Source organism: Mastigoproctus giganteus, chromosome 6 (assembly GCF_048544385.1).
Source record: "Mastigoproctus giganteus isolate SK-2022 chromosome 6, ASM4854438v1, whole genome shotgun sequence".
NCBI classification, from domain to species: domain Eukaryota; kingdom Metazoa; phylum Arthropoda; class Arachnida; order Uropygi; family Thelyphonidae; genus Mastigoproctus; species Mastigoproctus giganteus.
Genome location: NC_143580.1, coordinates 81,027,457 through 81,054,249, shown reverse-complemented (window position 1 = coordinate 81,054,249; position 26,793 = coordinate 81,027,457). Strand labels below are relative to the sequence as shown.

The 26,793-nt window shown below is 36.0% G+C and overlaps 1 protein-coding gene across 4 annotated transcripts in view; it reads right to left on the bottom strand.

Annotated features, from left to right (window-relative positions):
* Positions 1-26,793, bottom strand: part of LOC150084435 (dual specificity tyrosine-phosphorylation-regulated kinase 4-like) — a 268,389-nt gene that overhangs the window by 146,513 nt on the left and 95,083 nt on the right. The window contains exon 1 of one of the 4 annotated variants that reach the window (XM_090375225.1): positions 21,579-21,649. The exons of the other annotated variants lie outside the window; for them this stretch is intronic. Coding sequence (XP_090231351.1) covers positions 21,579-21,617 — 39 coding nt within the window. The 5' untranslated portion in view covers positions 21,618-21,649. Of the gene's footprint in view, positions 1-21,578; positions 21,650-26,793 lie in introns of those variants that run through there. 4 annotated transcript variants of the gene reach the window in all.

The following is a 26,793-nucleotide window of genomic DNA, read 5'->3' as shown; positions in this document are numbered from 1 at the left end:
AGGCGAAATCAGGGCAACTCGTTTTGAAGGCTGTTCTGATATTCAATTTCCAGTTCTGAACAGTTCTGAATTACTTAGTGGATTGTTGCTCTGTCTTATTTTAATTGTGATCTCTTTTAAGGTATGCTGGAACTCCAAAGGAGCTCATTCTTCGAACTTGGTAATGAATTTAATGAACAGAACGTTAAGCAATTAGAAATCCTCAGTTTAAAAATGTTTCCCATGGGCAGAGTAAAATGTTTATAAATTCTGAAACAGTACTTAAAAATGATCTTTAACTTATGTATGTGTATCTTTTCATTTTTATTTATGTAGTTAATATTTTATATTCTTAGGTCATTTCGCTTCTAAGAAGTTTTCCCGCGTAAGAAGTTCTAAACCTCCGGTCCCTTGGAAAACTTCTTATCCAGGTTCTACTGTATATATAAAAGTAGATAAGAAAATAAATAAGTTTTTTTTTTTATTTCCTCTTCACGTAGGTAACTCTCCAATAAACCTCATTTTTTTCAACTTGTCAGCATAGGGCGTGAATACCCAAGCTTTTTTTTTTTTGCCATTTGAAGTCAGCATATTGCGTCTTCTCCCTTTATTTCCTCCTGCCAAGAGTCGTTTCCTTTGTAATGCAACATTCTTCCGCATCTTTTCTCACTACCTCCCACCATCTCCTTGGGCTTACTCTTCGCTGATTTCTACTGCATTGTCATAATTTTTCTCTCTCCACTTTCTGCTGGCTGCCATATAATATGTCCGAACCTATCAGCCTGCTCTTCTGCAACCCTTCGTTTTGTACACCCTCAATATACTCATTCCACACTCTACTGTGTTTTTACGAACGACCATCTGCTTCAACATTCGCAAATGAAACTCATGTTTCTTGTGTCATTTATCGTCAAACACTGCATTGTATAGCGTGTGCTCATTATTGATCGATAAACTGATCGTCAGTATCATAACTTTTTCGAAATATTGTACCTGGGTTGGCTGGTACGAAATATTGTACCTGTTGTTTAATTTGTGGGTACAGTAATATTTGCGTTTTCATTCTAGCAATGATTTATACTTACTATAAGGAAATAAAATTTTTCCAAATTTAATAACTTTATTTAAATAATTAAATAAATATGAAACGGAGGAAGGGATCTTATAAACAAACAAAAATTCTGAGCAAAAGCTTCATGCGGATGAAATGCTGGTGCTTAACTTTGAAAAATACCTCTTTTTGTATAGCAAAGTGAAATAGAGTTCACAGATGCCATGGGAACCAAATTCATTTTAATGTTCTCTTTTCATTTACATCATTTGGATCAACTGAGGACGCTAACGAAAGTTCGATGTTATGACTCTTGGTTACTTCATCCTTCCACTTTTTTAAAATAGTTTTAATTTTCACCTTATGTAGAATCGTCGGAAGAACGGTGTAATTTTTCCTAGGTTCTTCTTTTATTTCTTTCAGCTCTCCAACGCATTAAACCATGTGGTTAGAAGTATGTTTCGAAAATATATTTAAAAGCAGTGCTGATTTATCTAATGCATAACTGCAGATGATGATAATAAAACACAAGTTAGGAAATGACACATTGCCATCCATTTATACTGTACTCAAAAACTGTTTATCAGAACTTCACATGATACGCAATTGTGAGATGGGATTTGTATAGCAGCACCTTAGGTGGGGGGACTAATGCGCAGGGAAAATAGGTTTGCCTGTCAACATGAAATTTGGTAAAATTGTCCCTAAGGATATTCTAAATAAGTCCTGTATTTTTAAAAATAATTGCCTCTTCCGTTCCAAATTTATAGTGTTTTGTGGCGTGAGGAGGAATTGGGAAACTGTGGAATCGAATTTGGGTCCAAAATCCTTTCCAGGAACGAACTAAACATATGCCAGAAATTCGGTTTCGATCCGACATTTTTTACTTTTCAAATAATATCCGAGGCATACCTTCATGTATATATAAATTTATTAGGTGGGGAACTGGAGACAATAGACTCCAAATTAGGCCTAAAATCATTTGCGTGACCAACGGAGTTATGGTGAGACTTCCATATGCTCATTTAGTAATGCCGGAACATCAGATACATACCTTCATATATGTTTATATACCCATGTATAAGAAATTGGTATGAGCTATGGAATCAAAAGATTTTACGTTGATGATTTAGTGTCGATTTGATTTTTCCTTATTGAGTAATTCCCAAGTAGCATACCATGAAAATCGGTATACTGAAAATTAACTTGTTTCTTTGGACGGACGTGGCGAAGGTAACTGACACTTTAGTATTTGCGAATGGGCAAAATAAATAGATATTATTGTAAAATATCTGAACATGAAGTGATATATTTAATTTTAAAAATTATCTACAGGTAAACTTGTTAAAATCACGCGATTCAGTTTCATGTCATCCAGCAAGTGAAGAGTGAAAATATGAATTAAGTACAGTATATTAAAAATACCCTCATCTAGTAATAAATTTTATCCACTAATTAGACAAAATAAGTAAAACTATTTATTTTTATTTTTCATTTAACTATTAAAACTGGTTTGTTAATCTGCCTGATCATTGTGGCAAGAATTTAACACTAAGACCTTTTTGCCAGTATTAAAATTTTTGTATTGATTTCAGGAGACTTGACATGAATATTTGTGGAAAAAATTACATACATTAAGGCAATTATTATTAAAAACTTTAGGGATAAATTGAAAGTTAATTAATGTGCAGTGTATATTATGACATAGGATATGTGTGACGTACATTCTGTATGGGAGATTAAATTTATTTGTTTCATGAGATGGTTTTTTCGTTGATATTTGTTTCTAGAGATGGAAACTAATTATCTATCTGCACGTGTTTCTGTTTAACTTTGTAATTAAGAGAGAAATCAAGTTATAACTGGAAAAATTCTAAATGAGATATAACCAGGGAATTAAACAGTAATTCGTTAAAGGGGAATTACAATAAAAGCTTTAGAAATAAAAAAAAAAAAGTTTATGGAGAAAAAAGGCAGCAAAAAGTAAATGACATCGAGGTCACGAACCTGTTCGTGATCTTAGTGTCGTATTTGTTCCTTTCGTTGAATTGAATGGTTTGCTTTCTTTGACACAAAATGTATTAAATATGATAATTGAAGCTTCTAAATGCATTTTAAAAATTTTCATTTACTTTGTGTATACTTATTTTTCTGAAATGACAAGGCAAGTTCTTTTTTACATGTCGTCGTAACCTTAACTTCCTTTCTGATTTATTTATTTATTTATTTATTTTTTTTTTGCTTCCTGGCACGGGAGTTCTAAATTTCAGTGAATTCAGCAGAATTCTTTATTGAACTGACTCCGGCTTTATTCGCCACTAAGTTTTCTTCACGAAATTTTTTCATAGATAAAAAAAAAATGTTTACAGTTTTAATATAAATGATACTTTCTATGGCTGTTCATATGACAGCCATAGAAAGTATCATTTATATGATACTTTCTCCAGCATATGACAGCACGACAAAACAAATGGCCCTCAGTCCCCAGCGGGTTTCACTCCCCCTCTTACGGCAGCAAGAGGATCAGAGTGGAAGCAGAGGGTGCTAAGAACCTCTGGGTACGAATCCCAGGCTGCCATGCACGGAAACTGAACTTGGCCTGTTACAACGTAAGATCACTCATCGGTGAAGACAGGATATTAGAGCTGGAAAAGGAATTAGAAAATTGGAATATCATCGGTTTGGCTGAAACAAGAAGAATAAATGAATCACTTATAAGTTTATCAAGTGGAAATCTGCTGTACACCAATGGAAACAGTGAAAGGAGTGAAAGTGGAGTTGGGTTTCTGGTCCACAAAGATTTAAAAAACAACATTTTGGAATTCAAAAGTACTTCACCAAGGGTGTCAAGACTAATACTCAAGATTTCTAAGAGGTACAAGCTAAAGGTTATAATGATTCATGCACCAACATCGAGCCATGAGGATGAAGAGGTTGAAGAAATAGTAACGAATGGGCCTGGTGTACTGGGGTCCATGGTTGAAATAACATACACGTATAAATTATAAACTGGATTTATAATTTATACGTGTATGTTATTTCACGTTGAAGAAATGTACACCGAAATTGAGAGTCTTCTAGATGAGCAGAAAACCCACTACACTATTATAATGGGGGACTTCAATGCTAAGGTTGGAAAAAGACAAAACAGCGCAGAAACAGAAAGTGGACATGGAAGAGTCCAAATGGATTAACAACCAATGAAATCGACTTCATCCTCATTAACAGAAGATATATTGTGAATGATGTTACCGTCCTGAATAAGGTAAATGTTGGAAGTGATCACAGAATGGTAAGATGTACACTTGATATAGATGTAGGAAAGGAAAGGAAAAAACTGACTTGAGTAAATAATACAAAGGTCTTTGAGATAACAGAAGAGGAGAAAAAGCAGTATGTACTGGAACTTAAGGACACGTTTGAGCTTCTGCAGACTGCTCAGGACCAAGATATCGACGAGGAATATTACAACTTTCTGAAAGTGATAAAGCCCAAGAATCCTTTAGGTAAAAGAAATCCAAAAAAAGAGAAAATTAGTCAAGAAACACTTGTTATGATGAACCGAAGGCGAAAAATGAAGAGCAAGATAAACACTGACAAGGAGAAAATTGAGTATACTGAGTTATGCAAAGCGATTAGAAAGAGACTCAGAGAGGACATAAGAAGATTTAACACAAGAAAAGTAGAACAAGCATGAAGGGAAAAACAAGGATTTAAATCAGCAGCTATGAGCAGTAATACAGAAAGACAAATGATACTGAAATTGAAGAATGCCGATGGTATACTTATAAATAGCAAATAAGGCATAATTCAAATAGCAGTAGACTACTATAGAGAATTATACAAGGAGCAAGGGAATGATGGATTGCAAATTAGCAACACATACGACATACCCGATATTTTCCTGATGAGGTAGAACATGCATTGAAGAAAATGAAGAATCAGAAAGCCCCGGCGTAAGATGAAGTTACTGTAGAGTTGGTAAAATTGGTAGGAAGAGACATAACGCAAAAACAAAACTGGCAAGGCTCTTCACAGAGTGCATTAGAAAAGGTGTGACGCCTAAGCAGTGGAATAATGCAATCATAGTTTTGCTGCATAAGAAAGGAGATAAATCAGAAATTGGAAATTATAGACCAATTAGCTTGTTATCCCACATCTACAAGTTGTTCACAAGGGTCATTACTAACAGATGTGGAGCAATATGGCCTTAGTTGCTAATGCTCCTAAAAACCAAAAAAACAACAACAAACAACTAACAGATTAGAAAGAATACTTGTTGAGAATCAACCTGGATCACCTTCACGTAATATCACAGCTAATGGAGAAAGCAGATGAATATAAAACACCATTATATGCCTGGCATTTGTGGATTATGAAAAGGCATTTGACTCCATACGGAATAAGGCAATGTTTCGGGCACATGAAAGACAAGGCATAGATAACCCACATATTATGATCTTGAAGAAAATATATGAGAATGCTACCTCCTTTATTAGACTAGACAAAGACAGTAGGAAATTTAAAATCGACAAGGAGACAATATCTCCAAAGCTGTTTACTGCTGCCCTTGAGGAAGCTTTCAGAAGATTAGGCTGGTTGCAGAAAGGAGTCAATGTGAACGGAGAGTACCTAAACCACTGACGATTTGCAGATGACTTTGTGGTCATAAGCCACGATCCCAAAGAATTAGAGGAAAATCTTAATCAGTTATGCACAATTAGTAAAGATTTTGAACTAAAGATGAATATGGCTAAAACAAAAGTAATGATGAACAAGTATGCCACAGAAAGAGAAATAATGATTGAAGGAGCAGTAATTGAAAAGGTGGAGTCATATACTTATCTAGGACAAGTTATTAGCTGTAATAATGATAAATGACTGGAAGTCAAGAGAAGAATAAAGTTTGGATTGATAGCATTCAGGAAATATAGTCACATACTGAAAAGCAATATCCCAGTTTTTCTGAAACGTAAAATAATGAATCAATGTATACTCCCCACCATGACTTATGGAAGTGAAATTTGGGCACTCACCAAAAGAATGGAAGAGAAGCTGAGAACTACACAGCGAAGAATGGAACGAATTATATTGGGAATCAGACTGTTAGATAAGAAGAGAAACACATGGATTAGGCAGCAAACTCAAGTAAAGGACATTCTTATCAAAACTAAAGAACTAAAATGGTCTTGGGCAGGACACATAGCTCTAAGACATGATGACAGATGGACTAAGAAAATAACAGAATGGTACCCAAGAGCTAGAAGAAAACCTCGAAGACAAAGGCGGAGATGGATAGATTAAATTCATGAGTTTGTGGGTAGTAAATGGATGGCCAGTGCTCAAAACAGAAGGAACTGGAAAGTTGCTGGAGAGGCCTTCATCCTTCAGTGGATTGAAAATGGCTGCTGATGATGATGATGATGGCTGTTCTTCCTCCGCATTTCAGGACCTTTACATTCTTAATTTAATGGATAAAATTAAATTAAGTAATTAATTAAGATCTGCAGTAGCACCTACTTTGGCATTGCTGCAGACAATTTTACACGAAGTTTAAATATTTAAATATGCACACAGTTATAAACCAGTTCTTTTTTTTTTTTTTTTTTTTTTTTTTGAAGAACCGTAAAGCTCTGTAATTTCGTGATAAAGAAAACTTTAGTTTCTCCTCCTCCTCCTTTCGAGCGACACCCCGCAATTTGCTTTCCCATCCTTAAAAAATGTTACTATTTGTGTGAACATTTTCCTCAAAACGAGGTGTCTGTGCTTTGTTTTGTTTTGCTGTTTTACTGTAAATTGAGGGAGTCTTCCTATATCTTCGGTTAAAAAGAAATGAATGCGGAAATTTCCTTTAAACCTGTCGCACTTTCATCCATATGTGCATCACGTAAGTGGAGGTCGTATTATTTCTACCACCATTACGGTATTCACGTTCTGCATTGATACGCGAACCTCAATGGGTCATCGTCATCTCAAAAGTCTGCCACATCCGCTATTCTGTAAGCACTTCCGTCACGAGGAGGTCGTCATCGTTTCACCTAAGCAGTGATATTGACACGCGCAGCCTATTGGCAGTTACCGGTGTGCGCACGGCGTTTTTGTTTAACGAGAGGTTCGAGTTTATGGAGCATGCACTGTCAGAAAGACAATATTTGTCGAAATTATGAATACCTGTGAGTTAACGACACGGTATGGCTTCTCACTCTGTCGTGAGGATACGAATGACCTTATATGCTGGCAGTTTAAACAACGTACCCACCTAAGGCACATTTTTCGCTGTTTTGAAGATGATGCAGGAAGAGGGCACTGCTAATGGTTACCTGACCTGTTATTATATCAGGTTGTTATTCACCCGTCATAGTAAACCTTAAGAAATGTTTTAAAAATTGCGAGTAGTTAATCATTTTAATTAAATTTAGGATCTCTTTCATTTTATGTTGCGAGGAGAGGATAGCCCTATCCTCGACCTTAATGATACTCCACGATTCAGTTGAAAATAATGAATATAAAATATTAACTAAGAACTTTGTTCCACAGTCCTCATTGGTTCCCTGTTGTTTATTTCAATAGAGCAATGCATATGCACGTGTGAGAGAGAGAGAGAGAGAGAGAGAGAGAGAGGGGGGTGAGGAAAGAAAAGAAAAGAATTTAATATTATTATATGAAATTCTTGTTTCATGTTATAACTCCTAATTACTTGAAATGGGGACGATATGTGGCTGTTTGTAGCAGATTAGAAGAAAGACAGTACTACAAAGCAGCCGAACGCAGCTTTCTGCTCTTCAGTCCTGATGACGTTACTCACTTGAGTTTTGAAACGTTGCCTTGTTATGTGCTTGTATTGTGGTCGTTCTTTAGTTTTCTTGTAACGGTGACAATAAACTTATTTAACATTTGCACGTGGTGTCTTCACACATTATCTTTCTTCGCAGTAATATCACTTATTCATAGTCTTGTTTCTGTCTCTTTCAAAAAGGAAATCAGAGCGATAATGAACAACTGAACTATCAGAGAAAAGTAGGAATGGTTTGAGAATAAGCGATTGTGGTGAGTGGAGAGAGAAAGAACAAAGGGGCGAAGTGATTTTAAATGGTGAACCAAAGGATAGAAGTTTTTTTTTTTTTTTTTTTGGTAGTTGTTGGCGCATCGGCTTCTGTGGCCATATTGCACCTCCCAAGGTTTTTGCAGTACTTTGATCCAAGCCCGAGGCGGGAATCGAACCCGCGACCTTTGGGTTGCCGGGCAGGTACTTTACCCACTCGGCTAGCCCGGTCGGCAGGATAGAAGTGATATCTCATTCATTTTGTGTGAACGGAAGACAACAGAAATACGTCTAATCAACTTCCAGTAAAGGTCAAATTCATAGTGTCCAAGGAGCCGGTAATTTAGACTAATGCGGTTGATAAGAAAATAACAATATTTATATAGAAGTAGAATGGGTTATCCGACTGAGATTCGGAAATTAAAGTGGAGTAGAAAGGAGTGGAAAATATTATTGAAAATTATGATGGAAAAGTCAATCAGTGCAAATATTAGAAAATCAGGCACGATAATCTAACGAAGTTGATATTTACCTAATGCTAGTTTATTTAGTCGTAGGTTATAATAGAAAGATGAGAAGAGCAATATTCCTTCTATTATATTCTACATATTTTCATAGTATTTACGGTGTTCATTGTCCTCAAAAAATACTTTATTTTCAAACATTTAAAAATGTCAAACACGAGATTCTGACACAGGTAGCATTCTAATAACACGATAATTCTATACCACTATAATAATTCTAACAACAGATAAAATTCTAATAATAATTCAGATACAAGATTCTCATAGGCTTCAAGTTGGTAATAAAATTAAACACTTATTGGATAGAAATCATTTGTCCTCTTTTCTATTAAGTTATCATTTGATTTTTCCGAATATTCTCTAGACATACTTGAAAGTTACAGCAGTGTCAAACAACGGTTCTAACTAGGTAACTATTGTTTTGTTTTTTTTTAAAAAAGGTCATAAAACAGTTGGATCGAAGAATCAACTTTGACGTTATTTAACTTGACTTCAATGAAGCTTTTGACACGGTTTCCTGTGAAAGACCAATACTAAAATGGAGCAAATTGGGATTAATTTCAAGGTCCTTCGTTGGATCAATGGCTGGCTAAAAGACAGAAACAGAGAATAGTAGTCATAAATGGACATACCTCAGGATGGACCAGTATAGCAAGTGGAAATCCTCAGAAATCAATATCGGGGCCACTTCTGTTTCTTATCGTCGTTAATGACATTGAGTGAGTGCAGAGGAAGTTGTCAAAGCTTTCTGATAATTTAAAGGTATGAAAGGTACAAAGGATTAGCACCCAGGCCATTTTGCTTTAGAATGACATAAATCGGTTGCACAAGTGGTCTGGAAAATGAAGTTTATAATAGGGTTTTGCTGATTATTTTGTTAAGCTGCCACCACTACCACAACAGCCTTGGCTGTCTGTGACAGCATTGATCAAAATTTACATCCGAAATCCGGTTAGTTTAGTAAAGTTGGAACATTCAATTAAACAATAAAGTATGCTTTCTTTAAACGATATTTAATCAGTTTAGTTTTAATATTTTAATTTTATTTTAACCACCCAGATTCATTAAACCAAGCGCATTTCGGAGGTGAGTTTTCAGCAAAAAAAAAAAATCTGGTTAATACGTAGCTGTAAATATTGTGCTGTATTTAAGAAGTTGTCTGAAAGCTTCTAATTTATTAGCGTGACTCGTATCTTAAGGTAAAGTAAAGCCATCGTTTTCGGCTATTTGGGGTTAGCCCTTCGAGTCCTCTCTTTCCATTTCCTCTCTAACACCACTCTTCAAAATTTTTCCTTACCACTTCCTCTCTGCTGGCTGTGTTATAATGTGGCCAAACCATCTCAAAGCGCGTCCGGCAATCTCTCTCTCTCTTCATCATCCTAAGTCGTTCCCAAACTTCCTTTAATGTACTCATTCCACGCAGCTCGGGTATTGTAATCTTTGCTTTGGTTTCTTCACTTTTTCTCAACATTTTTCACCGCATAATATAGCTGGTCTCATTGCCAATCAATCAAACCTCTCGTTGTCACCCATCTGTTGTTCATTGTATTGTTCATCTTATATATTTCTGTTAGTTACATTTTCATCCACTTTGCTTTCATCCCGCTGATAATATTTAATATCTCACTTTTGTTTTATATGGTCTTTAATTTTCCACAATATGTTCGTCACCTTTGGTCTCCCTAAGGTCTAATTTCATTATTGCTTTAGTTCTGCTCTTTCACGAACCTCTGGCATGATCCCTTCGAGCTCATTCGTTTCCTGACATCATGCAAATCGACTCGTGAACACATTTGTACAAACATAATACATTGGGTCAATGTGGTCCAATTTGCTGATGCGCCGTTAAACCACCACAACAATCTTCTGTGGTTTTCAGACGACGTAGGAATGACTGATATAGGTCTGATCAGCCAACCCGAACTTCCTTTTATGTCGTTCTCAAACCTCCTTTAATATACTCATTTCATGCAGCTCAGCTATTTGTAACCTTTGGTTTTGTTTCTTCAGTTTTTGCTCAACACGCCACATCATCTTTAAATACTAAGTACCATGGTATTTCCTTCTGAACGTCTTTTGGCAGTTCATCTAAAACCAACGTGAAGAGGATCTGGCTCAAATCAGAACCCTAGTACAAGCCGCTTACCTTTACAAGAAATGCTGGGATATCTACGCATGAATTCCCTCAATACAGATTTCCATTTTATATATCTTGAATAAATTTGATATTGTCCAATGGCACCAAATAACTCTTGAAATCCTATCATAAGTTTTCTCTAAATTCAGTTAAATCCACGAGCAGATCCTTTTTTTTTTTTCCCCATATATTTCTCTGGAATTTGCCTCAAGATGAAAATGTCTTCAATTTTGGTCCGCCAGGAGTATCCGTCTCTAATTCTCCCTTTTGCATACACTGTAATATTTATATTATTGAATCATAAGTAATCATAATCATAACTAAAGAAAATTTTGATATAAATAGGAAGACAAAACCATATTAGGAGGAGCTGTGAGAGGTTCATGCATGGTTATGAGTATTAAGAATAATGCTGTGTGTGTGTGACTAGGTGTAACTAGGGTAGACGAGCAAGGTGTGTCTTCCGTGGACGCAGTTTGAGAGACGGTGTATGCGCAACACGCAAGCGTTCTGGTGAATTGTGATAGGAAGCAACGCACTTCTAGGGACTTGCTCCCGGCGCAAATATATCTAGGTACGCCTGTTTGTCGTTTAAGTGACGATGCTTCTCCTTAATTGATAATAAAATAATTACAGGTTTTGTTTTGGAGACAGTTTAATAAGTGGGTAATTGTGTATATAAAGTGCTTAGCATCATAATACACAGCCATTTCTGTATAAACAGAAAATTTTTAAGGTGGCATCGTTTTAGGTTATATCTCATATTGTGAATACCTTCACAACGAGTTGCCATGATATTGCACTACTTCGAATAAGTAACGCTTCACCTAAGGAGAAGACTAGTGTTACTTATTCTCAGATAGGTACCACCACCCAGACAGCACTGTTTCAGGGCTATTTGGCCCTTCGTCAGTGAGTGGGTAGGTACCCAAGTGATGCAATGATGGCAAAAACAGTTATGAAGTATAACTCCACAATATGAGAGATGCCTGATGGTGTATGATGTATTTAGACTCTATTTTTAGACTATTTAGTATTTAGACTAGATGTATTCTCTCATATTGTGGAGTTATACTTCATAACTGTTTTTGCCATCATTGCATCACTTGGGTACCTACCCACTCACTGACGAAGGGCCAAATAGCCCTGAAACAGTGCTGTCTGGGTGGTGGTACCTATCTGAGAATAAGTAACACTAGTCTTCTCCTTAGGTGAAGCGTTACTTATTCGAAGTAGTGCAATATCATGGCAACTCGTTGTGAAGGTATTCACAATATGAGATATAACCTAAAACGATGCCACCTTAAAAATTTTCTGTTTATACAGAAATGGCTGTGTATTATGATGCTAAGCACTTTATATACATAGTCTAAATTTGTTCGCAGCTTGAGGCTCTAGCCCTAAATGCGCCTTAGTCTAAATACATCATACACCATCAGGCATCTCTCATATTGTGGAGTTATACTTCATAACTGTTTTTGCCATCATTGCATCACTTGGGTACCTACCCACTCACTGACGAAGGGCCAAATAGCCCTGAAACAGTGCTGCTAGGGGGAGCTCGATGATGTCCGGAGTTTCCGAGAATAGGTAACAACAGCCTTCTCCACTGGGGAAGCGTTGCCTATTCGAGGAGTTTATGAGTTTTTGAGTGGTGTGAGTTGAAGGAGTTACTGTCCCTTTCATTCTTCTACACTGTTTCTTTTCCTCTTCCACTCCTACTATAACTTTCCCTCTACCTTTTTTGCTTTTCTAAGTCTAATAGGGACAAGTGGATATTCGAGTAGATATTCACATACATACATCAAATAGCCCTGAAACAGTGCTGCTAGGGGGAGCTTGATGATGTCCGGAGTTTCCAAGAATAGGTAACAACAGCCTTCTCCACTGGGGAAGCGTTGCCTATTCGAGGAGTTTATGAGTTTTTGAGTGGTGTGAGTTGAAGGAGTTACTGTCCCTTTCATTCTTCTACACTGTTTCTTTTCCTCTTCCACTCCTACTATAACTTTCCCTCTACCTTTTTTGCTTTTCTAGGTCTAATAGGGACCAGTGGATATTCGAGTAGATATTCACATTACATACATAAATAGCCCTGAAACAGTGCTGCTAGGGGGAGCTCGATGATGTCCGGAGTTTCCGAGAATAGGTAACAACAGCCTTCTCCACTGGGGAAGCGTTGCCTATTCGAGGAGTTTATGAGTTTTTGAGTGGTGTGAGTTGAAGGAGTTACTGTCCCTTTCATTCTTCTACACTGTTTCTTTTCCTCTTCCACTCCTACTATAACTTTCCCTCTACCTTTTTTGCTTTTCTAAGTCTAATAGGGACAAGTGGATATTCGAGTAGATATTCACATACATACATCAAATAGCCCTGAAACAGTGCTGTCTGGGTGGTGGTACCTATCTGAGAATAAGTAACACTAGTCTTCTCCTTAGGTGAAGCGTTACTTATTCGAAGTAGTGCAATATCATGGCAACTCGTTGTGAAGGTATTCACAATATGAGATATAACCTAAAACGATGCCACCTTAAAAATTTTCTGTTTATACAGAAATGGCTGTGTATTATGATGCTAAGCACTTTATATACATAGTCTAAATTTGTTCGCAGCTTGAGGCTCTAGCCCTAAATGCGCCTTAGTCTAAGTGGGTAATTTTATCAAAATCAAAGGATCCGAATCTACCAATTGGGGGATGAGTAGTGTCAGAAGCATCTTAAGAATGCTAAATTTAATAAATAAATAAATAAATTTTCTGTTTATACTACGGCACGACCAAACGGCCAGAGGAGTTCACAAGATAGACAGATTACAAAAAACAGCACCGTATTCAGTAGTCACGTGGTTGAACCCGCGCGTCTGACCACTAGGCTACGGCTTTCTCTTTGTGGATGAGTATTATCAGAATCACCACCACACTGAAAGTGTGTCGTTACCATTAAATGCAGTGTACTTTACCAGTAAATTGAATTTCTTCAATTTATGCAGTTTGAAACATCTTGAAAATACATCGTGTGAATTGGCACGAGCTTTTACAGGTGTGTATAAATTAAAGTACATCCCCGTAAATTAGCATTAGTAGAGGCACATGATGCAAAATATCAAGCTTATATAGCATCAGCTAAAAAAAAAAAAAAAAAACCCTTCCCATTTCATTGATCCATTCGTTCCAAATGTTTGTCTAGTTCTGCCTTGAATTTATTTAAGCTATCAACTTCTACAACAATACATGGAAGTTTGTTCCAGCAATCAACCACCCGCACATATATTCTACAACTGTCTTTCCTCGGTTTGAATCTATGCCCCTCTCAGGTTTGTAATCTGAACAAGAGGAAGAATCCCATCAGCATTGAGCCTGCTCAATCCATTCAAGGCCTTTATACACCTCAATCAGATCGCCTCGCAGGTGCGTAGTCTCCAGAAGCTACACTTTGCAGATCTTAAGCCTTTCTTCCTAAGAGCAGCCCTTTGTTCCCTTCACCAGTCTTGTTGCTCTTCTCTGTACTCGTTCTAGCAACTCTGCATCCTTCCTAAAATGAGGCTTCCACACCTGTATGCAGTACTCAGGTCTGGAAGCCTGAATTTAGGAAGCCTCATTTCAAATTAAAGTGGTGTAACTAGGATTAGGCGTATGGGGCATTTTGAAAGGTTGTATGTACAGCACACACATGTTCATGTGAATTGTAACAGGGGTGCACTTCTAGGGAATTGTCTCCGAACTAAAATATACCCAGCTACGCCTCTACTAATTATTCAAAAATAATGTGTGTGCGCGCGCATGTATGTGTTTCTGTACACACACACACACACACACACGCGCGAAAGAGGAGGTAGAAAAAATAGAGAGAGATCCAGAATAAGACTAATTATAATTGTTAAGAGTAATACATCTGTTTAATTTTTTTGCGTGTGGTCGAAATTTTCAGATATGCTGTGCAGTTTTAGATCAAAAGTGCAGTTCTTCAAAGTTTTCTCATATTAACCTGGACAATTTTTTGAGAAATTAGTATTATTTTTATCGTAATGCTGTTTGGATCGGTGGAAGTGGCTTAGTTTGCGATCTTCAGTTTAAAAGCATTTTTTTTTAATTATTTTTTCTTGAGATCCGATTTTAAAGATTCATCTAAAGTTTACACGTATTGAAACTTTCTTGACGATTTATCCTCCCTTAGAATTTTTTATGCTGTTGCCTTTTTAATTTACGACTTCCGTGAGACTTGATTTGCGTTCACTGGAAAATTCGTCTACCAGTTAAGAGTTGGCAGTGCCCCAAACAGTTGTAGGGGTGGTGGAATCCTCTTAAGAATGCGAAAACTTATCTTGGGAAGAAGAGAATCACTTACATACTAAAAGTGTTTGCTTTCACTAGTTTGCCTTTAGCTTAAAATAAAGGATGTTATCCTCAATTTTACATAAAATAAAATTACTGTAGACGGCAAGAAGTATATTGATCCGATATATTTTTCAGTTCTTTTGTTTGTGGGAATATCTGAAAGACTGCTTACATAAATAAATTTTCTGTTTATACTCCGGGACGAACAAACGGTCAGAGGAGTTCACAAAATAGACAGAATACAAGAAACAGCACCGTATTCAGCAGTCACGGGCTTGAACCCCGGTCACTCAAGGCACGTGTACTTACGCACCCTCGTGCCTGACCACTCGGCTACGGCGGCCACATGATGCATTCTCATTAAATCAAAATGAGAATCGGTTGACCAAACAAAAATAATCTGAATGTCTGGCGTTTGTTGCTACACTAGTTTAATTTTAACTTCACTCTGATATTTCCGACATGCATACTGTATAGTAATTTTACCGTTCAAGAGAATGTGCTTCATTGTTTGATCTTCTTAGTCCATTTTTATACTAAAGATTTGCTTGTTTCAAAATCAGAAATTTAATTTCTCGTGACTTCTGCGAATCCGTTTTACGCTGCTCAGCGTTAAAAGTAAATATTCTTTCCATTTATATTGGTATGTATTGCGCATGCGCGTTGATGTATTCCCTGGAAAGCTGCTTCGTTATGAACTGTGTTGTTATACTAGGCTCAAGTGAACTTAACAGCTGCAAAAGCATGCGGTGGCCCGCATATTTGTACTGAAAATATTCCTTTTCCGTCTCCATTGGAGTTTTACGGGTTTGGGGAGGGGAGAAATCAGTGTTTTGGTTTAAATTAATAACACATCCCCAGGCTTATCACGTGCGCGCTTTCCGTACCTGGTAAGTTTTTAAGGCTTTGAGACGCCTACAAAAATCGCTGGACTGCTTCGCACGAAACACTGTTTAATCAACGTTTGTACCCCACGAAATGTTCGTTCTATACGGGCGTGATAGTTATGATCCTGGAAGGAAAATGTTCTCCTCCGCTCGAGGAAATGAGCATCTCTGCAGGACTCGCATAGTTTGTCTTTTCTGATGCTTTCATTTCATTTACTTAAGTGATCTGTGAACAAATTAGATTTGGTGCTTCAACTCCTCAACAGATGGTGTATGCTTTCATCCTATACGAGCAGCTAATAATTTTACTAAATTACAGCTAAATTTACTCAATCATTTATTATTTTGTTTTGTGCTAGCTTTCGAGGTACTAAACAACCTTAACCAGAAATTTAATCTTTCTTTTCTTTCTGTTGTTACTCGGTTTTTGTCTAAAATTTATCCTTTACTCCCCCTCCCCCCAACTAACACCTTTTTTTTTTTTATTTCTCTCATGCATCCAGCTTTTATCTACTTTACTATCATAAAGTAATTTTAGCAATTGATGATAAATCTTTACCCCTACTTGCTTGGCAACGTTTGAATGTTGAGAATGCCAATCCCCAAATTTGCCTACTTCAAGTGAGGCTAGTTTTTTTTTTGAAAATGTTTTTTTTTTTTTTTCCCCTCACTATAGTTCATGTTGATGAGCGAAAGTGGCGCTCCAGGAGTTGGTGGTAATACACCTAATTATACTGAGAAAAGATGTATGTCACTGCATCATCCCTCCGGAGAGGTTAATGAAATCGTCATTAGATTTCCGAATGATCCTTCTAGACTGGAGAAGCTCTAACGTCTCCCCAAGTGCGAAAGACGTGATGGGCAACTACAAACCAGTAAAGTTGTCTTCAGAGGAGGGAAAGATTATTGAGTCTGGTTAAGGGTAGAATACACGACCATCTTAATAGGAATGGTATCCTTAATAGATCACAGCATGGATTCGTGAAGAGAAGCCTTTATTGACCAGTCTAGTTAATTATTATAACAGTTAATCCAGAAGGACCATCTAGACAGGTATGAAATTATACTGAAATCACTGCATGGATTTGTTAAGGGGCGGTCTTGTTTAATCAATGTGATAGGTTACGATGATGCAGTAACCACGGAACGAGATGAAAAAAAAAATAATTTTGACGTCATATACTTGGATTTCAGGAAGGCTTTTGATAATGTTGCACATAAAAGACTGCTGTACAAATTGGAGCAGAGTGGCATTAAGGGCAAGTTATTGCTATGGATAAAGGGATGGTTAAGTGGAAGAAGATAGAGAGAGTAGTTATCAACGGGCACAGCTCTTCTTGCACTAATGTTATTAGGGTAGTTCCCCAGGGTTCAGTGCTGGGCCCATTGTTGTTTCAATATTTATCAATGTTATTGATAAAGGTATATCAGGCTTAATGTCTAAATTTGAAGATGATACAAAGGTTGGCAGGGTAGGGTGGGCGACGGTCATCAGAGTGAGCTACTGCAACAAGAACTAGGTAAATTGGGTTGATAGGCTGAGAAATGGCAGTTGAAATTTAACATTAACAAATGCAAAGTACTACATAAGGGTAGCAGTAACCCTACAGTAACATATCGACTGTGTTGTGCTAAACACTCAGGGTAGTGGCGAATGAAAAGCACCTGGGGATAATAGTGCAGTCCGACATGAAATTCTCTGAGCACTGCAGACATGCTCCCAGGACAGCTCACAGGGTCTTGTCAATGATAGAAACTTATACTAGCAGGGATAAGAAGGTCATGATCCCTTTGTATAAGGCCATGGTCATATTTATATAAAGCCTCAATTCCAGCGTCTCGAGACTAGGCGCCTGCAGGGAGATCTGATTAAGGTGTTTAAAGCCTTGAATGGAGTAGTTATCAACGGGCACAGCTCTTCTTGCACTAATGTTATTAGGGTAGTTCCCCAGGGTCCAGTGCTGGGCCCATTATTGTTTCAATATTTATCAATGTTATTGATAAAGGTATATCAGGCTTAATGTCTAAATTGAGTAAGCTGCACGTTAATAGCATTCTTCCACTTTCTGAGACTACTCATGAGAGGGGGGGGGGCATAAATTCAAGTTGAGAAGGATAGTTCCAGGATAGATGTGCGGAAGTTTGCCTTCAGCTAGCGGGTGGTTGGTTGTTGGAACAGGCTTTCATCTGTTGTTGTGTAAATGGATGGGTTGAATTAATTGAAGGAAGAAATGGATAAATTCTTGAAGGGTATGGATGGATGAACTGTGTAGGTTTTTTTTTTTTTTGGCTGATGGTATATATAAGCTTGCTTTCTTACATCATTTGCCATTAATAGTATTAGAAGAAGATAACTGATTTATTTAGAAACATTGTCTTGGATCCACCGAACTTTAATTTCGAATTATTTGTTTTGAAGTGTTTGAAATGCAGTGCAATGAAATGAAATCACGGGATAAGTTCTTTATTCGAGAACTTACCCCGTGATTTCAATTCAGACAGTATTTTAAATATTAATTAATCCGACATTTTTAATGGAAAAAATAATCTACACAGGTATAATGACTTTTCGTTTCCAATTATACTTTATAAAAAAATCTCTGCTGCCTTGGTCAATTTACAGTCCAACATGACTATAACAACTTCTCTTGAGATTAATACCACATCCTTAGGATAATGTAAAATTCACAACAATGTTAAACGTATATGATGTCTCAAACCGAATTTTAAGACCCTCCTACTGTCTTTTAAGATCTTCCAGAAATTTTCCCCGTGTAGGGGAAAATTATCATGAAAATATTGGGATCTTACTATTCTTTTTAAATTGGTTACTTGATACTCGCAGACTGATAAAAGGAAATATGCTATTTTATAAGTGCAATATCTGGTTATTGTGTGCAGCTTAATTCAGACTCCTCATGTACGTAAACAGATGCTTCAAGCTTAATGTTAGATACGCAGTAATACAAACGTAATGTATATAGGGGGATAAGCTGCACCTACAACATTACACAGACTGCGAGCCAAAGAATGTTAACTGCTACAATGGATGGGTTTTAAACACCACCTGTCACCACTGTTACGCACTTCGCAGACAGTGGACCATATAAATTATCTCAGATTAGAAGAAATATTTCTCTCCGGCTCACTTAACCATTAAAATGCTTATTTGTGACATTAACCCACAAGATTTGTGGCAGAACACCCAGTTAATCCATCCCCAATCCACTGAGAACATTACAGCCATTCATCACACGTCAAACAGAAGACCCTCTGGAACGTTCATCCCCGACTAAATGATCGGCTACTTAAGACATATCGATTCAGATTTCGTCAGTTCGTAGGTAGCCTTGCATAAAGGAGCCGTCTAATTGAGCAACATTGCACTGTTGATGTCTCTCAACGAAGAATAATAATTTAAATGAAAGTCATCAAACCTGTTAAATTTCTTCACAGGCAATTGGAGTTCATTGTCGAAGAGATACCTTCTTCAGATGAATATAAAAACTCTCCTCCTGTCTGCGTTTTCATTTTCTTCTCCTTTAATGTGACTCTGTAACATTAAATCTGTTTTGTAAGAATGCAGGGAGAAATGATAACTTCTTTTACAGAAAATGTATGTAATTTGTTAGTCAAACCTTGATGTAGCTTTAATATAATGAAAACTGTGTCTTGTTTCCTTCAATAATCATTCGAATAAAGTTTGTTTTCACCCCCTCGGCCATGAGCATGAGAAATCTAATTTTTATAAGCAGTTTAATTTTTCTTCTTCTATTTATTATTAAAGTCTTAATCTAAGAACTGTTTTGGACACATTGCAACGTTTGTGCAACTCATTCCCCACCAAGTTAAAATCTAGGTTCGATGCTGTGACCCTGATATAGGTACTTTCCACTAGAGATGAACAAAGAGAGCAGCTTTCTGACAAGTATTTTTCTTTCGGAAAACATTTGGAGAAATTCAAAGGATTATTTTCTTTGGTCTTCGAAGAGTCTTGGTAGTTGGTCCACTGAAACAATTCATGTCTGCGGTTCATGTCTGCCATAACAAAATGATCTATTACTTATGTGAAGGAAATTTTTATAGTGTAGTTCCACAAATAGTAGTGTTTTATACGGGAGGAGGGAAATGATATATAGTCTGCTATATCTAAAAAGTTCCAGGACTGACTTCATAAGAATAATATAAGATGCTTTTTTAGCAGCCATTAGTAATGATCTATATACAGAAGATTACTGCTGTTAAGTATCTTGTATAATTTTTATGGAGTATCACCTGGAACTTTTTTACAAAACCCACCTAATTGGGGAATATTGATTTCTACACCCCCCACCCCTAAAAAAGCGAAACATCAGAATTGGCTTTTGTGAAACATTGGCCAGTACGAAACATCAGAATCTGACAAATTAATAAACGATGAACCATAATACTGCAAAAAAATATTGCATATTTATAGGTTGAATTTGAAATACAGGGTGTTTATAAATTATGTATACACACTTTAAAAATTTATATTTAATGAAAAATATATACAAATGTAATTTTTTTTATACTTTGAAGACAAAAAAACAATTATTTTTTACAACAATAAAACTTTAATTGTTCAAAATGCCCTCCATCAGCATTAATGCACGAACGGTATCTATCTTCAACAGATCTACATACTGAAATGCACAAATCAGGTGAAATGTTTCTGCTTCTTGTTGAATTTTCATCCAAAATTCCTCCAATGTTTGTGGTTTGTGACTCTAAACCTTATTTTTCAAATATACTCAAGCAAAAAAAAAAAAATCTATAGGGGTGAGATCTTGCGACCTTGGAGGATATTCATAAACTCTCCCTCGACGACCTATTCATTGACCATGAAATTCATTGTCAAGATAATCGCGCAGACCTGTGCGCGATTATTAACTCTATCATTCTAAAAACACTTGTATGGTTTAAACCTAGCTCTTGTGAACACCGTCTTGTTGATTTTCTTAGGGTGCACAAGACTGCATGTCTTACAGCTTCAACGTTTTCATTACTTCTTAATGTCCTCTTCCTGCCACATGCTAAGTTATTGATATTCTGAATGGTTCCATGCTCCTCAAATTTATCCCGCAAACGAGTAATTGTTAAACGTGTGGGCGCTTTTGTTCCATATCGTGATTTTCAAGCACGCTGAACTTCATTGACATTTTCATATTTCCAGTACCATTTTATAATTGCCTTTCTTCCTTCAAAACTTAATTGGGTACTCTCCATCGTTTTGGAGGTATCTATAAAATAAAACAAAAATTAAATTATTGTAAAAAAATTTCTAATTTTAAGCTACAAAATGGGTTTAAGAAAATTAAATTGGTTCATTAAATATAAATTTTTAAAGTGTGTATACATAATTTTGAAACACCCTGTGTAGTATTTCATATTGTATATCTGGCCAATAAATACTGTTTTTCTTTACGTATATTGGAGCGGGGAGATTACACCAGGTACAAATTAAGAAATGACAAGAGATCTGAGAACGTAAGGAATAATACTTTTCCGTATGTTTTCTGTTCTGCTGAACTGTGGCAGGTTGAATTAACCTTATACAAGTAAGAGCACATGTATTAACAACAATTTCCAGTACTGTCATTGACTCACGTTTACTAGGCCTCCGTAGTATTTCTGCTGCATTCTCATATTGCACTGTTTCAGCTGTACCCGAGAGAGAGCAATCCTTCTCCACTGGCAGCAAACGTTTATCACGATTCACTTCCGTAAGGCATTCCCTTAACTGTGAAAGGAATTAGCAGTCTGTAGTATGCATGCTACTGCATCTGTTTCGTAACTCGCAAATAGATCACATCCCTCTGGGACAAACGCACCCTCCCTTTTTTTAAGGCATAACTTCACCATTAAATTCAGTGTGCGTGGTACTTTTTTAAACATTTATTATCGTTTTTTTTTTGTTGTTGTTTTTTTTTTTTTTTTTTTTTTTTTTCGAAAATCGCGCCTCTTTAGGCGACGACTCTGTCCCTACTTTTGCAGTAGCACGTGAAGTATTTCACTCCCGTCAGGAGAAGTTAGAGTGTGGTGGATCGTGACTACATCAAAGTTTCTATTCCAGTACTATTCCCGGCAAGGACAACGCGCGCGCTCTCTCTCTCTCTTACTCAGTCGCTACTTCCCTTTGTGCATGTCGGTTTGCATTTTAGAGTTAGTACTGCTAGTAAAAAAAAAAAAGTAGAGTCAGTTGTTAATAAATAGAGTCCTAGGCTCCAGTATTTATGAGGAAAACTAAGTTTAAAGAACCACAAGAGCGTTTATATGAAAGTTAATTGTGATTGGTCTCGTTGGTCATACTCAACGATACTCAAATATTTTTAATTAAAATAGGTCAGGGTGGCCAACTTAATTTGTGATGCGATCGACTTTTTTTCTTCAAAATGTGCCGCGATCTACCATCTCAAGAATTTAATTACACATGGTTAAAGAGGTTAATCAACACATATTGAAAAATGTTGTTTATAAATTTTAAAATTAAATACAATTCATACGTATTTAAATTTTTAATTTATGTGAAGTTTGTGTCTTCATGCGATTTCAAAATCGGGGATATACTGTGATAAGGCCAACCGTAAAGAATCTTCTGTATGCAAGTCCTTAAGAGTAGAGCGATTCTTTGTCTTTTTTTGTTTCAAATACGAAAAGGCCGAGTCACACACAGATATGTGGAACCAAAACAGGAATTTAAAAGTTCACTGCATTTTTTACACTACTTTTCTCGGCAAACATATTTCCAAAAGTCTTTTTCTGATGACCTGGCTTTTAGGAAAATATCGTTTCGCAATGTTTTAATTTCATTCTCAAGTAATATTTTCTCAGTGTGAAAAATGTCAGCGATTTTTTCTGCAATTTGTTTCGTATCTAAGTCGACATTAAATGGATAAGAAATATAGTATATTGAACAATGTCTTCAATTGTTTTAAAACCACTGAATCTGGTTTCAAAATCGTCCACAACATTCTCAATTTCAGAAACATATTTCTCACTATTAAATTCAAAAACAGAATATTTTTGCAAATGATCTTGCATATTTGCAAAATGATCGAATTTTTTTTCTTTGAGATCCTTAACCATTTCCAAAAAATGATATTTATATGCAGAAATACTACTAATCATGTCACCCACATCTTTATATTTTCCTTGTAATTCCAAATTCAGATCACTTAATTTACTGGTAAAATCTGCCAAAAAAGCCAGAACCCACAACCACACCGTATCTTGTAGCTGATGATGATCTCCCCTTTGATCAACAAATTTTAATTTTATTCAGCAAATTTCGAAATCTGTCGAAACTTACTCCGACTCAGCCACTTCACATCTGTGTATAATATCAGATCTGGTTCAGTTTTCATCGAGGTGCATTTGAAAAGTCTCCTTTGAAGAGATTGTCCTCTGGAATTCACGATTTTGAAAACTATGTCCATAACAGTTTTAGTATTTAATCTCTTGCTGGCTAACACGTTTTGGTGGATTTTTGGTGGTAACTCAAAAAATCTGGGAATTCGTCATCCTTTTGGTACAATGCGATGAATCCGTTAAGATGCTCCGTCATTGCTTTAGCTCCATCTGTTGTTATTGATACCAGCTTAAATAGTGGTAATTCAATTTTTTTCAATACAATTTTTGAATGCGTTAAATATATCAAGACCTCTAGTTCTTTCTTTTAACGAAATGATACCCAGCAGTTCTTCTCTAGTGGCAGAATCATCGAAAACCATACGAATAAAAACGAGCATTTGAGCTGTATCACTGACGTCTGTAGATTCATCCAGTTGTAAAGAAAAGGACACACAATTAGTAACATGAGCACGCAATTGTTCGCTCACATTTAACTCATTTTTTCGATTCGTCGCATCACAGTATTCCGAGATAATTGCAGATCTTGAAGGGCACTTTTAATTTCATTTTTGTTCTTAAAATTTTAAAAAAGAGAATCTGTCTCTTGATTTTTTTTAAGGAGTCCTTATGTGCTGTAATGTAATAACTAGATCGTATGTATAGCTTAGCTTAATTTTCATGAGCTGAGTGCTGAAAATTAAGCTAAGCTATACATACGATCTAAAAGAGAATCTGTTATTTCTATAAATGGGCTTTGATGAATTGACCATCAGAAAATGATTTGCATTTTTTTGCAAGAAGATGACTTTAAATGATGCTACAGTTACTGCTTTAGATTGTAAATTAGGTGTCACGAAGACGTTTTGTTGTGCGAATAATCTGCATTTAAGTTCTTTTAATTTATTTTTTCTAAGGTCACTATTAGGCGGAAAATACGATTGGTATTTACTATGGAGTGCGTTGAAGTGCCTTTCTAAATTTCCTTTTTTTTTTTTTTTGGATATAGCCACGATAGCATTGCAAATCAAATAACATTTTTCTTTTATCATTACAAAAAAAGTATTCTAGTTTCCACACTCGATGAAAATTATACGTTTTACTCTTTTTCTTAGTATTCATTTTAAATCAGAGATTATTAAATTAACGTATAAGTACTGTCCAGTTATTAATATTAAGTAAGCTAAATAAGAATTCAACACATACACTATGCTCTCCACAACGAAATGCGTGAATTCTCACTAGACAAGCCTAGCGGCTGCGCGGCGACAAGAGTGGTCATGTGGTTCAACAGATTTGTAATAAGCATATGCAGTGGGGCACATAATAATAATAACAACAACATTTAGATTTTGACTAATCTATTTTTATATTCATTTAAAATTCGTCGTGATCGACCAAAATTAAAGCCACGATCGACTTGTTGGCCACCCCTGAAATAGGTCATACACAAATATTTTTACTTCAAAAAGCGTAATGGAGCCTGAAATTCCATAACGATAGGATTATAAAATGCGAAAACATTATTATTTAATTCAGATTTAGGTGTCTACCTAACTCCAGAAACGGCCTGCAAGCCAGGGGGTTTCTTTCTAATTCATAAGCAGAGTAATATTTAAGATTTTTTTTTTAAGTTTAACAGACAGAAATTAACAAGATTACATAAATGAATATTAGATAGTATGAATCAGAGCTGAAATACTCAATATGTTCTACGTTGATAATAATATTAGTAAATTAATAAGAGGAGTTTACTTCAATATAGTACATGGAACACTTCCGTATGATACCCTCCAGAAATTAAAACGGAAAAAACGAAAAAATCGACAACTTACCGGTACATTAAAGTAAAATATAAATAATTAAAGTAAAATATAAATAATTAAATAATCAATTTAACACAATTCAAAATCAATTCAAAACAATTAAAATTCAAATGAACGCAATTAAAAGAATCTAACGAAAATATTCAAAACGATTTTCCTTCCTGAAGCTGACAATGCTTTTCGACCGACTGTCGTGATCACAGGAATGAAAATTACCGAATCCGGCTAAACCTGCAACTTAAATAGTGATTATGTGTCTTCGCGCATGCGCGTAAAGGTCCACGCATCGGAGATCAAATATGGCCGCCGAACATTAACAGAATTCTCGTGTAATTTAATTTCAACGATTTCTGCAATTAATAGTCGCGTATAATTACGTTGAACGTTAAGTATTTTGGCCTCGTTAAATAAAAAAGTATGTTTTTCGTTAATGGCATGAAAGGCTAATTCTGACGCTGCTGAACGAGAAGCACGAACTGAGGCTTCGTGTTGATTTACACGGATATTAAGAGAAAACCGTGTCGAACCCTGATAAGACGAGTCGCAATCACCGCAAGAAATGTTGTATACTAGATCATTAATTTGTGTTGCGAACGCCGAAAGAACCGAGCGATTGTTCAGTATAGTGTGTAACTTCCGTATAGGCCTAGCTATAATTTTAAATTCGGTATCTTTAAAGAATCTGTTAAGCTGTTTGTGCCACTGTTCAACATATGGGACAGAAATAAAGTATTTTTTGATATTACTATTGTTGATTGGTGCAGTATTTTGTATCTTATCCTTAGCTTGTACCCTAATTCGATTTATTGTGTTAATGGGATAACCCCTGTTCAAGAATCTGCTAGTTAATATTTGTATTTCTGAGTCTAAAGCAGAATCCGTCGTTGAATATTTATAGGCATTTAGAAATTGATTAAAGATAATCGATCTTTTGTAGGTGAACGGGTGGTAGCTATTATAATGTAGAAGCATGCCGGTGTTTGTGGGTTTTCGATAGATGCTAAATTGTATTTTGTTCGAGTCCCGGGTAAGCGTGAAATTTAGAAAGTTTAATGACTTAGTATCCGTATCTTCCCTTTCCAATGTAAATTTGAGTCTAGAATGAATATTATTGAACGAATGTAAAATGTCTTGGATAGTACTACTATCGGTAATAACTAGAACATCGTCTAAATACCTCCCATAGTATGTGATACGGGGACGAAAAGGTGTCAAATGTATCTGCTCAATCGTTGAGAGATAGATCTCTGACATTAAGCCACTCAGGCTCAAACCCATTGGTAATCCAAAAATTTGTTTGTACACCTTGTCTCGAAAGGTGATGTAGTTAGCCTCAACTAATAGTTTAATTAAGTGAAAAATCTCCTTTATAGGCAGCTTCGTATAATTAATCGGTGTCGAGTTTTTATTTAACATATCCCAAATAATATCTAATGTGTATTCAACGTTTACATTCGTATATAATGAGGTAACATCTAATGAGAATAAATTGTCATTGTCGCCGAGTCTACAGTCTTTAAGATTATTAAATAATGTATCGTAATTCTTAATTCCAAATTGTATAACCTGTCTAAAAGGTTTTATAATGTTATATACATGTGTGGCTAAGGCTGAAAATGCCGAGTTCCTGTAGGAAACAATAGGTCGAA